Genomic DNA, 11,856 nt, shown 5'->3' on the forward strand with positions numbered 1-11,856 from the left:
TATTATGCGTCCAAGTGGACTACATTTGAACAACTTTATGCCCGTAGTAGTGTGTAGGTACTTAATACATGTACAGTCGAATTCATAAACTTGTGAGCAAAAATTTGAACATAAATATCTAAATACGACTCTACTGTTAACGGCGTAAAAGCGTGTTCAGATATTTTTGATGAAATTTTTGCTCACAAGATTATGAATTCGACTGTATGTATTGTGTATGTTTAATGCACTGTAGTTAATTTAAAAATTCCAGTCCTTTTATCTTGTCATTGTATTGTCCATTATTGTCTCTGATGTCCAGTCAATCGTTCAAAGGTTAGAAAAGATCCCTTTAAAGGATAAGTTCGCTTTTGTATCCCTCATTCTCTTGTTATTTGGTAACTTCATGTCATTGTGTTTTATGTACAGTTAAAATTTATACATTACGATGCCTTTGGACATGATCCTACCACTCGTGAATTATACTTGAGATTTTTAGATAATTATAGTAACTAACTTAATGTGAACAAACTTCTGCAGCCAGATTTGGCACATTAAAGTATTTTAAACATTTTATTTATCTGGCATTAATACAAACTAGACTAATGTATTTCAATACAGAAATATAAATTTTTAGATAGTTTAATGGGGGAATTTTAATATTTAAGACACCAATTGACGTTGTTTTGTTTACATTTCCAGTTAATTAGTTTAATTACCTAAGGGTCTCACCAAACCTATTGACGGCTTTAGCCGATCAAAAACTCTTTATGTCCACGCAATAAGAGCGAAAAAGACGTCGATCGGCTCGGCCGACGCGACGAAGTTTACCGACGGGAACACGTCTTTTAAGATCCTAAGCGTTTCAAGTATTATAGTTTTAATTATTGTCATCAGAAGGTTCTCGCGGCGCGTCGCCGATAGAGATGCCTATTTCACCAGGCCATACTCTGATGGAGCTGATCAAAGACTTCTCGGCGGACGTGGGCGAGCCTGTTTCAGAAGGGGCCACGTTGGCTCCAAAATCACCTTGGAAACCACCAGGTCAGACTATACATTCTATATCTTTAGAACCGTGCCTTAGCTGAGCTTAGCTTTTTCTTTTGTCAATTAAACACACAATGATAGATGATGCGCGTCTTCAAGAGTGGGGCCCCGTGATGTCACGTATATAGAGAAATAAGTAGGCAGCTTCATCTACGAGTACAGTAATTTTAAATAGTCAGTAGGTAGTAGATGTCGAAAAATTTCCCATGAAATGTGGTAAAGAAAAAGAGAATAAAGCTGATTTGGTAAGAAAAGTGGTATTGTATTGCTCGAATAGACCAATTCGCAAATTATTCCAGTCAATGCAATGAAAATTTTTCTTTTTCATTATAAATTATTCAAAGACTTATTCTTGAAAGACTTGGCAATTACTACAGAAAATATCAACAAAATTACGCAAAAGGAACTGTTATTGTATGGCTGTTAATATATTTAATAGAATTCCCAATGACATAAAATGTTTACCATGTAATAGATTTGTAACTGCACTTTATAAATTTTTACTTAAAAAAAGATATTTAGCATCAGTTTTTTTTATCTATTAATGTTAATGCATGAATTAGTTATTATTATTAAATTTCAATACTAAGTGCAAAAATAATAACATGCTGGTGTCGCCGGCGAGAGCGCTGAACAATTATTATACCAGTGTACCTATAGAACAACAACCATAGTAACCGCTTCTCTAGTAAATAAATGAATTTGAATTTGAATTTTTTTTTAATTTGAATACTCCGTAATTGTTCAGGAGCTGGTGACATCTTACTCGGCGCTGCGCCCAAGAGTCCAAGCAGAGGCAGTTCTCCCAAACCTCGCACTCCGAGTCCAGGACCCGTGAACATGGTAAACGAGCCTAGATCATCGAAAAATGTTAGTGTTAGGAACTTGTTAAGAAAATGGTGCAGGATTGTTAAGTTCTAAAGTCCCTAATAAATTCAAAATTTGATTTCTTCAAGTGAGCAGTTCTAGTATATTAATTAATTTATTTCGGGGATTCCAGAATTGGTTTTAATGATTACAATCAATTTTACTATATTGGGGTTTTCTGAGGCAAACGTAACTTGGTATTTTTCTAGGAACATGCGTGTTTTCAACATTAAGCGCAGCTTACTGAGGCACTGGTTCCTTGATTACAGTTAAATTAAGATTTTCCGACAAACTTTACTGCAAAAAGACAATTAGAGTCTTTGTGAAACACATCAACATGTGACTTTTTGTCTACACGTCTACACGCCCGCGACTTCGTTTACGAAGAATTGGCTTATCGCGTACCCTATAGGGACGAATCATTTTCTTTCGGAATAAAAGGTATTCTAGCATTTATTTTTGTCTTCTAATATGATGTAATGGATAGACAAGACTGGAAAAGTTGAGAAGTGCCTATGTCCGAAGACGGGCGCTATAAGGGCTGTTATAGATAGAATATGATGTAATTAAATTAATATCAGCTAGGAAAAAAATCTCTTGGTTATCTATCCTGGTTCTTCGTTCACAGGGTATCTTGACACCTAAGGGTCCATCACCAACTCAGACGCCACGAGGGCCCAGCCCTGCTCCCAGACCTGTCAGTCCAGTGATAGAAGAGCCACAACAAGGTAAACTATTCTAATAGTAAGTTGCGTACCTATAATTGGCAAAAGTCTCTTTTTCTGGGTTTTTTCTGTGCATCCATGTTTGAGTTTGCATTTATGTTGGATTTTGCGGCATGATCGTAAAAGTAACAAATTTGGAGTTAAAATAAAAAATACAAAAATACTCCAAAAACCAATCTTAATTTGTTTGCTTAATCGGGTGAGTGGTTAGTTCCGAAGGAATGTTGACGTCTCTTGATGAGAGCTAAAACATAGATGTCGCTAATGTCACTGCACTACTTAAGTGACTAAGAAAAAGCAGGCTGAAATGTGTGGTGCATGGGAGAAATTTGTGTCTAGACTCCTGTCCAGCGGTGGTGTAGGGGTATGGCACGCAGCACGGAATGCTGAGGACCCGGGTTCGATTCCCAGCGCTGGTCTCTTCTTCTTGGTTTTTTCTGTGCATCCATGTTTCAGTTTTTATTTTCGATGTGTTTGTATGTTTAGAGCCAAGTCCTCTGAAAGGAAAGCGTATTCCCGGAGATTCTCCACCAAAAGTCATCAAGAGGAAACCGCCCGGACCACCTGCGCAAGATGATCAGGTGAAAATCTGTTTATATTTTTAAGAAGTCTGACTTATTTGACTGATTATTGTAAAATATTCGAATTAACTAGGTACTGTAATGTTATCATTGAACGTAAATTCTGTAATAATTTCTTGTCTGCCATTTATTGATTTGACGACCGGATGGCCAAGTGGTTAGAGAACCAGACTACGAAGCTTGAGGTCCCAGGTTAGATGCCCGGCCGCGGCATTTGTATGAATAATAGATACGAATGTTTGTTTTCGGGTCTTGGATGTTTAATATGTATTTAAGTATGTATCTATCTGTATAAATATGTTTATCCATTGCCTTTTTGCTTAGTTTGGGACTAGGTCAATTAGTGTCAAATGTCCCAGGATATTTATTTATTATTTTATTTATTGGCAAACGATTTGTCTTTATTTACGAAAACATTTATTATTTTATCTACTTGAAATAACCCATCAATATCATTTTCCTTATTTAATATGAACTTATTGAGTACACCAATTTAACCAACAATATGTTGATGCGACGTGATAGAAGGCAGTGCAATATTAATCGATGTAGTCAGTTTAATTAATCGATTTAATCAGTTCAATTAATTCGGTGATCCAGGTACTAGTAAGCGAGATCAAACCTCTCGAAGACATCGCTGTGGCTCGACCCGTGGTCCCCGAGATCAAGCCATCAGAAGGTGCCATACCTCCACCGCCAGCGCCTATTAAACCTAAGGTAAGCCCGTCATCATTATATTATGGGTCGGAAAACACCCGTCATTTAATAATCTAACCCTACTTCGTTTAGAAATTTCCTGACGAGATGTATACGTATTTTAAAAGCAAACTTTTCAGAATATATCCAAAGTTTGCAACAGAAGCTTTATTGACAGTGAATTGGCACACGTTTTGTTAGATCACCTATCTAGAACATTCGAAGACACATTTAGCTTAAGATTGGTTTTTTGGAATCTCTTTGTATTTTTTATTTCAATTCCAAATTTTTACTTTTACGTTCTTCCCGTAAAACCTAAATTGAAAAACTGCTTGCTTGTTTCTTATTTAGTCACTGCTTAAGTTGCTAAATAAGACACAAACAAGCTGAGATATGTGGTGCATAGGAGAAATTCGTGTCTGTGCCGTTGACCAACAGTGGTGTAGCGGTATAGCACGCAGTACGGAATACCGAGGACCTGGGTTCGATTCCCAGTGTTGGTCTTATTTTACTGGTTTTTCTGTGCATCTATATTTCAGTTTGTATTTTCAATTTACACATTTAGCTCTCCATTATAGGTGGAACTGGAGGATATCGTCAATTTTAGAAAAATAGAGCTATAGAAAATGCAGTGAAAAAATATAACTGTTTTTATAAACGTCATGTTGTTGACAAATTATAAAATACTGCAGAAATATGTATAGCCTTACTAAGTTAAAATCCATTCTGACTTGCCACAGCAATTATAACATTACTAAGTTTCTCACATTTACACACAATGAACAGGCACCAACTGCACCAACGATGGAAATAACACCAAGTACGCCTCCAGTGCACGCCGCATCGAAGCCTCCTTCACCACCGACGGCCAAGACCGCCACGTCCTCGCCAAAACCCCCTTCGCCTCCTAAGTCTCCCACGCCCCCTAAGTCTTCCACACCTCCTAAGTCTCCCACGCCCCCTAAGTCTGCCACACCTCCTAAGTCTCCAACACCTCCTAATTCTTCGTCGCCTCCTAAATCACCAACGGTTTCTAAAGCTCCTAGCCGAGCAACATCGCCGCTGCCTACGACTTCGGAGCCAACACCGGTAACTATTTTCTCAGCAGCTCTTCTCTCTCAGATTAGAGACCGGATTATATGCGATTTTATAGGTACTTGCGTATCGTGACTACTTTGAAAATTCTCGTACCTCAAATCATCATCATCATCATCCCAGCCTATTTACGTCCCACTGCTGGGTAGGCCTTCTCTCAGAATGTGAGGGCTTGGGCCGTAGTTCCCACGCGGGCCTAGTGCAGATAGGAACTTCACACATACCATTGAATTACTTCACAGGTATGTGCAGGTTTCCTCACGATGTTTTCCTTCACCGTAAAGCTCATGGTAAATGTCATACGTAATTTCGCACATGCATTTCGAAAAACTCAGAGGTGCAGGCCGGGGTTTGAACCCACGAACCTCTGCTTGAGAGGCGATAGGTCAAACCACTAGGCCACCACGGCTTTTTTTCAAAACATCAAAACGTCAATAAAATTGAACCTGGAAATAAAGCCGTAAGTTCACTGACTGATTCTGATGTACAAGTTTTTTTTAAAGTAGTGACGATATGCATTGCTTAGCCTGTTGTCATCGATTACTGCATTTTACCTAAAATCTTGCGATGATGCTTTGCAATTTTTTTGATGTAATTTTGCTATAGGTATTTGCCCAGACCTTATATCGAGATAGACCTTAAGAGTTCGCCTACCTTGCGTGTAAAAAGTTTGATCCACGGTCAAAGTTTTGTCCAATCTAAATGCGCGATGCGCTTTCAAAAACCCGCCGCTCGATTCGCGGTGGCACGCCTTTGAATCGGTTTCGCGCGCCTTTGATTGAATCGGTACCGTGCGGTCTTGATTTCCCATCACTAAATCTCACTCGTGACGTCATCGTAGGTACGATGAAATTCGACACGCTAGGTTCTCATACAGTTTGAAGCGCTCGTTTCGTCTATCTCGATATAAGGTCTGTGGGTATTTGGAATATATCTGGGTGGCGTGGGAGAGTTTAAAATTCACTGCCAGAAACAACAAGTGCTAACATAGGACCCAAATTCAAATACTGCTCAGCTCAGTGGATGCGGAACGGCCTTTAGTGAAGTTCGATACATCGGCACTTGTTAGGAAGTCGGTTTTTTTTTTTTTTATACGACTGGAAAGGCAAAGCGACCAAACACTCCTGAGAAAGAGTAGATGGTAAGAGGATAGATTAGACTCCTGATGGTAAGAGGTCACCACCGCCCATAAACATCTGCAACACCAGGGGTATTGCAACGCGTTGCCAACCTAGAGGCCTAAGATGGGATACCTCACGTGCCAGTAATTTCACCGGCTGTCTTACTCTCCACGCCGAAACACAACAGTGCAAGCACTACTGCTTCACGGCAGGATTAGCGAGCAAGATGGGGCTAGCAATCCGGGCGGACCTTGCACAAGGTCCTACCAACTGCAAAATCGATAATGAATATTTGATTGGAGCCGTCATTGGATGAGTGAAATCTTGTGGATGTAGCAAAACTATATATATATAGTCAATCAATTCGATTCCTAGGCCACTACAGAACCTTGTTTTAACGACATTATAGGTCATTCGATAAATAATGTTACAGCGAATTTAAATTATTGACTATAATAAGGTCCCACGGTGGCCCAGGAATCAAATTGGTTACCTGTACAATATCAAAATCTTGTTAGTATTTTTTGAACGTATCACGACACTAGACCAACTTTTATTCATTCGAATAAAGCATAAATTTAAAGACGGTGTCAAAATCCTTACTTTGTTTATGTTGTAACCCCTACACGATTATTTAGGTACCATCAGCCAAATATGTGGTCTACCACCCTAAAGTTGCTAATCATTTGCATGTCATAAAACAATAATGCCAATAGACGTGTCTGTCAACTTGAAAGTTCGACTTTAGCGACATATCCATTGATAGGAACTTGTTTAAAAATTGATAGACCATAGATGGTACCTAACAAAGAGCAGTAAAGCATCTTCAGGTACTTTTGATCGCCTTAACACACTTTCCCCTCATTTTCAATTGTTAACAATATTCTCTCTCAACCAGTCCTCCCGCACAACGGCTCTCGTCCACATCCAGCACGGAACAGCTGATCCCTCCAGCATCGCCAGAGCCCTTCGACCGAGCAAGAAGATTGACGAAGTCAAGACCATTAAACGACAACCTAAGACTGGATGGCTTTAGGTCAAATCAAAAACCAGTACTGATGTCATAAGCTAAATCCAATTCACGGAGCTTGTTGTGTATGTTCGCTGTGGTAAAAAAACTTACACTAAGTGCTCAAGGTCTGAGTACATTTAATTGATTCCTAAAGCTTATCTTGACCTGCCAAAATGGGATAGACTCGGAATTATAACAAAATAATTTGCATATTAGCATCGTTTTTATTTTCGGTTGGGTCGACTAGGCCAAAGACACTAGGTAGGTAGGTGCTTGCTTTTGTTTACTGGTTTTTAGTTTTAAAATTTTATATGAGGTGCTTTTTAGCACGGATTGTTTACGGTGTAATACTACTACTAACTAATATACGCATTCCGATCAATTAAGCAGATAGTCACGATGCCATCAAATAATTTTGAAATATTACAGATAGCTTCATGATTTGCTAGATTCTTTTTGTAAAGTTTATTTTGTTGTGTGATCTATTTCGGTTACCATATAAGACTGTTACATCATGATCATAAGTCAAGTGTCCTACCCATTGCTCACTAAGTACTATTTTGCCTTTTACGATGTCACTTGCCATCTAAAAACAAATGTAAGAGAGGATTTAAGAGATTTTTATATTGCTGTTAACACTACATTTTCTAGGTTAATCTGTACCTACACGGTCGTTCGCCGTCTGCAATGACTCAGGTTTTTCCTTTACCCTGGATTTTTTCTGTCTAAAGATTGATTTATTGAAAGTTTTTTACACCAAAGAAAGTGGGTTAATGTATAATCATTAGCTGTAGACAGGTGGAGATCGTCGACCTTTTGACGTACGAGTAATATTAGCTTGGTTGTATACTTATATAGGTCGATTCGCAAAAGCTGGCATGAACAAGTTGAATGAGTGAATGATATTATTGTCTACGCATACATCACAAAATGATTAATGAAATGTTGATTCAATAATCGTATTATAGAAGTATTATGTATTTGTTTACAAAATTTTGGAAGGCCCCTGTATAAAGGTGACTTTCCACCGGCGAGGTGGGACGAGTATTGAAATTTGTATACAAATTGCGGCGATACAAATTCCAGTTCTCGTCTCGCCTCGTCTTGTCTCGCCTCGCCGGTGGAAAATCACCTTAAGAACGGCTCCCAGTCTCACACAGTGACAAGTGGCATTACTTTCGTTCAATTCATTCTTGCTAGCTGTTATGGATCGACTTATAACGGACATCGAATTTAAGTAGATTATTTTTGACGCAGTACGAAATTTCTGTGTATTATTTTGGGTTCCGTACCCGAAGAGTGACTAATAACCCTATCAATGTCGCTACATTTTCCGTCTTTCCGTCTGTCCATCATAGGAATACATCTCAAGAACCATATTTGATACACAGCTGGCATTTATAAATATTTCCATTGCCGCTACAAAATCAAAAAATAAATAAATTGTTAGTTAAGTTGGGTCCCAACGGACCAATATAAAATTACCCAAGGCCATGTAACTTTCTTTTATTAGCATTTCATTGCATTTTTATTGATACGAGACCGGCTCACACTTGTTTGATTTTATTTAGGATTTACTTACAAAGCTAAAAACCTTGCGAGTAATTGCATGATTTTTCGTAAGTAGATAGGTATGTACTACAATCACTCGTAATCTAGCTTCCTGTTTAGATAAAAAAAAGTGATATTTCTTCTACATATTTCTGTATTTGTCCAAGTACTTTAATATCTAAAATGGCTCGTTTTGCTGAATTTGTTCCCGTGGTAAGGTAATTTATTAAATCGCCTAGCCCTTTTTAAGTGATTGGATTATAATTTGTTTAATTAACCCGTATTCTCTTCATTTGGGAATATTTGTGATTAATTTATCTAAGAGGTAGGTACTTGAATATGAAACTACCGTGAGACTCACTCATATTAAATATAATGACCCGGACCCGCGGGTAGTTGTGTGCCGGTGTCAGTTTCGTCGGGTAGTCGGCAGAGCGGCGGCGCGCAGTGCGCGTGTTGCGGCAGCCGCTGAGTTGCGTTGCTCCGAAGACGAAGGGCTACGGAATAGCCCGAAACATGTCGAGCTAAACTCGATTTAAGGCGTGAGTTATCCGGGTCATTATATTTAATATAGGTAGGTACTTGAATAATTTTAGGTACCGTAAGTTTTGACGAAGTAGGTAATTTGTTGTTAATCACATATTTATGTTATAACCTGCAAAGTAATAAGTAATAACTATTCGTTATTATAACTGGCACATAACAAAATCATAGCTTTGGCCACGCAGCCCCATAATCCTACGGTTTTGATTGAATTCTATTGGTCTGAATTTAATGCCGCCAATCACTTGCACTTTATGAGCTGTAAAACGTGGTTCCCCGTATACTTTTGATCTCAAATAGTGAGGTGATGTCACTTATTGACCAACTCAGTTGACCAAAAAGTGAAGTATGAGTTAGGTACATGGCTTCGGATGTCAACACGTCGCATTTAGTGTACTGTAGAAACTAGGACAACCTTCGTAACGCCTTGTCATCACTGTCACGTAGAAATTTTTTGAGAAGAAGTTTTTTTTATATATTAGAGGGATAACGAGCAGGCGGGTCATTTGATGGAGAGCAAGCATCACCGCCCATGGACCATAGGATAAGTTGAATTACGGATGCGTAGACTCGTTTTTGAAGATCCCTAAGTTTACCGGTCCGGAAATACTGGCGCTGCAGGGTGATTCCAACCAGTTTCATCGTGCATGGCAACAAGTTCCGCTAAAAACGAAGTGTAGATTGCCAGCTATTGAGAATAAATAAATTTTAACTGCATAACTACAAATATAAAATGGCGACCTTGACTCGTAATCGTAACCGTGTTACGGTGTCAGATGCACGAAGACAAATGGTATCGAACGGAGTGCGTAGTTTCAGAGCGTCAAATTCATGACTAATATGAATGTCTGATAGACCCTCTCGTCGTCCATATCGGGTATCTGACGCCGTATCGGTTTCGGTATCGAATCGATAAGGTACATCACTATCGTCAAGGCGATTACAAGAAAATTTGTAACTTGTGTTGCGATGAATAAGGAACATATTCTTGGGCGAGTTTCAACTACTACTTAAGTAAGTAGATAATGTTAAGTGATGGAATTTTCCAGTAGTCCTACATAAATATTACTAAACATAAAAGTGATATTCACTTGGGATAATTCCTGCCAACATAATTATCGGTGTTAACTGTACCTATGTACTCGTAAATGTATGTTGTAATTTGGTCAAATATTTAATATTTTTGTACTCTCGTCAAAGATAGCTTGGTTAAGGGGTGAGGAAGAGGGTTCATAATTACCTATCAATATCTCTATCACCTGTATTTTGTACGAAATTGTAATATGAGAATAAAATTAAATCAAGGAATGGTATTTTTATTATTTTCCTCATTTTCTTATGAGTATTCATTAGTAAGGTAAGAGGTAAGTACCTAATTATTTTGATACCAGATAAAAATAGCCAACTTTCTGGCATAATCCGACTACAGAATGCAGTGAATGCTAGTTTGTTCATCAAATTTCAATCATGAAAATAATAGATCTGTCACCTAATAAATACAATACAATACAATTCAAATATCCTTCTACCTATTCTACTACAGGTCTATTTAGGTACGACGACGAGCGAAGCGAGTAGTGTTAGGTAGGACTGAGAGCCTCAGCGCGCGAGCCGAACGAGCGAAGCGGCCGGAGAAGTGCCAGAACCGACCATTTTTTGCTAATGCTTGCGGCATGAAACTTCATTATATTAAATTTATTCAAATTGCCAGTCATCATCACCATCATACAAATACGAAACGTAAGGCCAGAGAAAGGGACAACCGCATGACTTCCACGTAATTTGATAATTAATATTATTTTCAGTGATAAAAAATAATTTGTAGGTAAACATTTTTATAATGTTTGGTGATTCTGTTTTAATGACACTTTTATTATTTTCCCCTCCTGAGCATGTCATCTATAACGCACAATGCCTAGGTAGCAAAATGCCTAAAACGAATGTCTAAAACGCAATATGCCTGATAAGCAAATTACATTAATCTCATATCACCTATGATTTAAGACATCTCAAACGCAAAATGCCTAATAAGCAAATTACATTCATCTCATATCGCCTATGATTTAAGAGATCTAAAACGCAAAATACCTGCATGGCAAAATGATTAAACCTCTGTTGCCTAGCTGTATAATGTCTAAAACGCAATATGCCTGATAAGCAAATTACATTAATCTCATATCGCCTATGATTTAAGACATCTAAAACGCAAAATGCCTGCATGGCAAAATGATTAAACCTCTGGTTGCCTTAGCTGTATAATGTCTAAAACGCAAATTACGATTAGGGTTTTTCGGTTTTAGCTGTACTGATTTAGGTAATTTGCAAAGCAGACATAATGCATTTTCGGCATTTTGCCACTAAGACTTAATGCGATTTAGGTAATTTTCAAAGCAGACATAATGCATTTCGGGCATTTTGCACTAAGACTTAATGCGATTTAGGTAATTTGCAAAGCAGACATAATGCAATTCGGGCATTTTGCCACTAAGACTTAATGCGATTTAGGTAATTTGCAAAGCAGACATAATGCATTTCGGCATTTTGCCACTAAGACTAATGCGATTTAGGTAATTTGCAAAGCAGACATAATGCCATTTCGGGCATTTTGGCACTAAGACTTAATGCGATTTTAGGTATTT

At 38.2% G+C, this 11,856-nt stretch overlaps 1 protein-coding gene across 2 annotated transcripts in view; it reads left to right on the forward strand.

Annotated features, from left to right (window-relative positions):
* The window catches only part of LOC141435713 (transient-receptor-potential-like protein), a 40,268-nt gene extending 35,197 nt beyond the window's left edge, over positions 1–5,071 (forward strand). The window contains exons 18-23 of one of the 2 annotated variants that reach the window (XM_074098460.1): positions 877–1,023; positions 1,775–1,869; positions 2,522–2,621; positions 3,105–3,199; positions 3,800–3,916; positions 4,682–5,071. In XM_074098460.1, coding sequence (XP_073954561.1) covers positions 877–1,023; positions 1,775–1,869; positions 2,522–2,621; positions 3,105–3,199; positions 3,800–3,916; positions 4,682–5,065 — 938 coding nt within the window. In that variant the 3' untranslated portion in view covers positions 5,066–5,071. The remainder of the gene's footprint in view (positions 1–876; positions 1,024–1,774; positions 1,870–2,521; positions 2,622–3,104; positions 3,200–3,799; positions 3,917–4,681) is intronic. The other variant, XM_074098461.1, reaches the window with a different exon arrangement.
* Positions 5,072–11,856: the final 6,785 nt, after the last annotated feature.

Source organism: Choristoneura fumiferana, chromosome 15 (genome assembly GCF_025370935.1).
Source record: "Choristoneura fumiferana chromosome 15, NRCan_CFum_1, whole genome shotgun sequence".
NCBI classification, from domain to species: Eukaryota; Metazoa; Arthropoda; class Insecta; order Lepidoptera; family Tortricidae; genus Choristoneura; species Choristoneura fumiferana.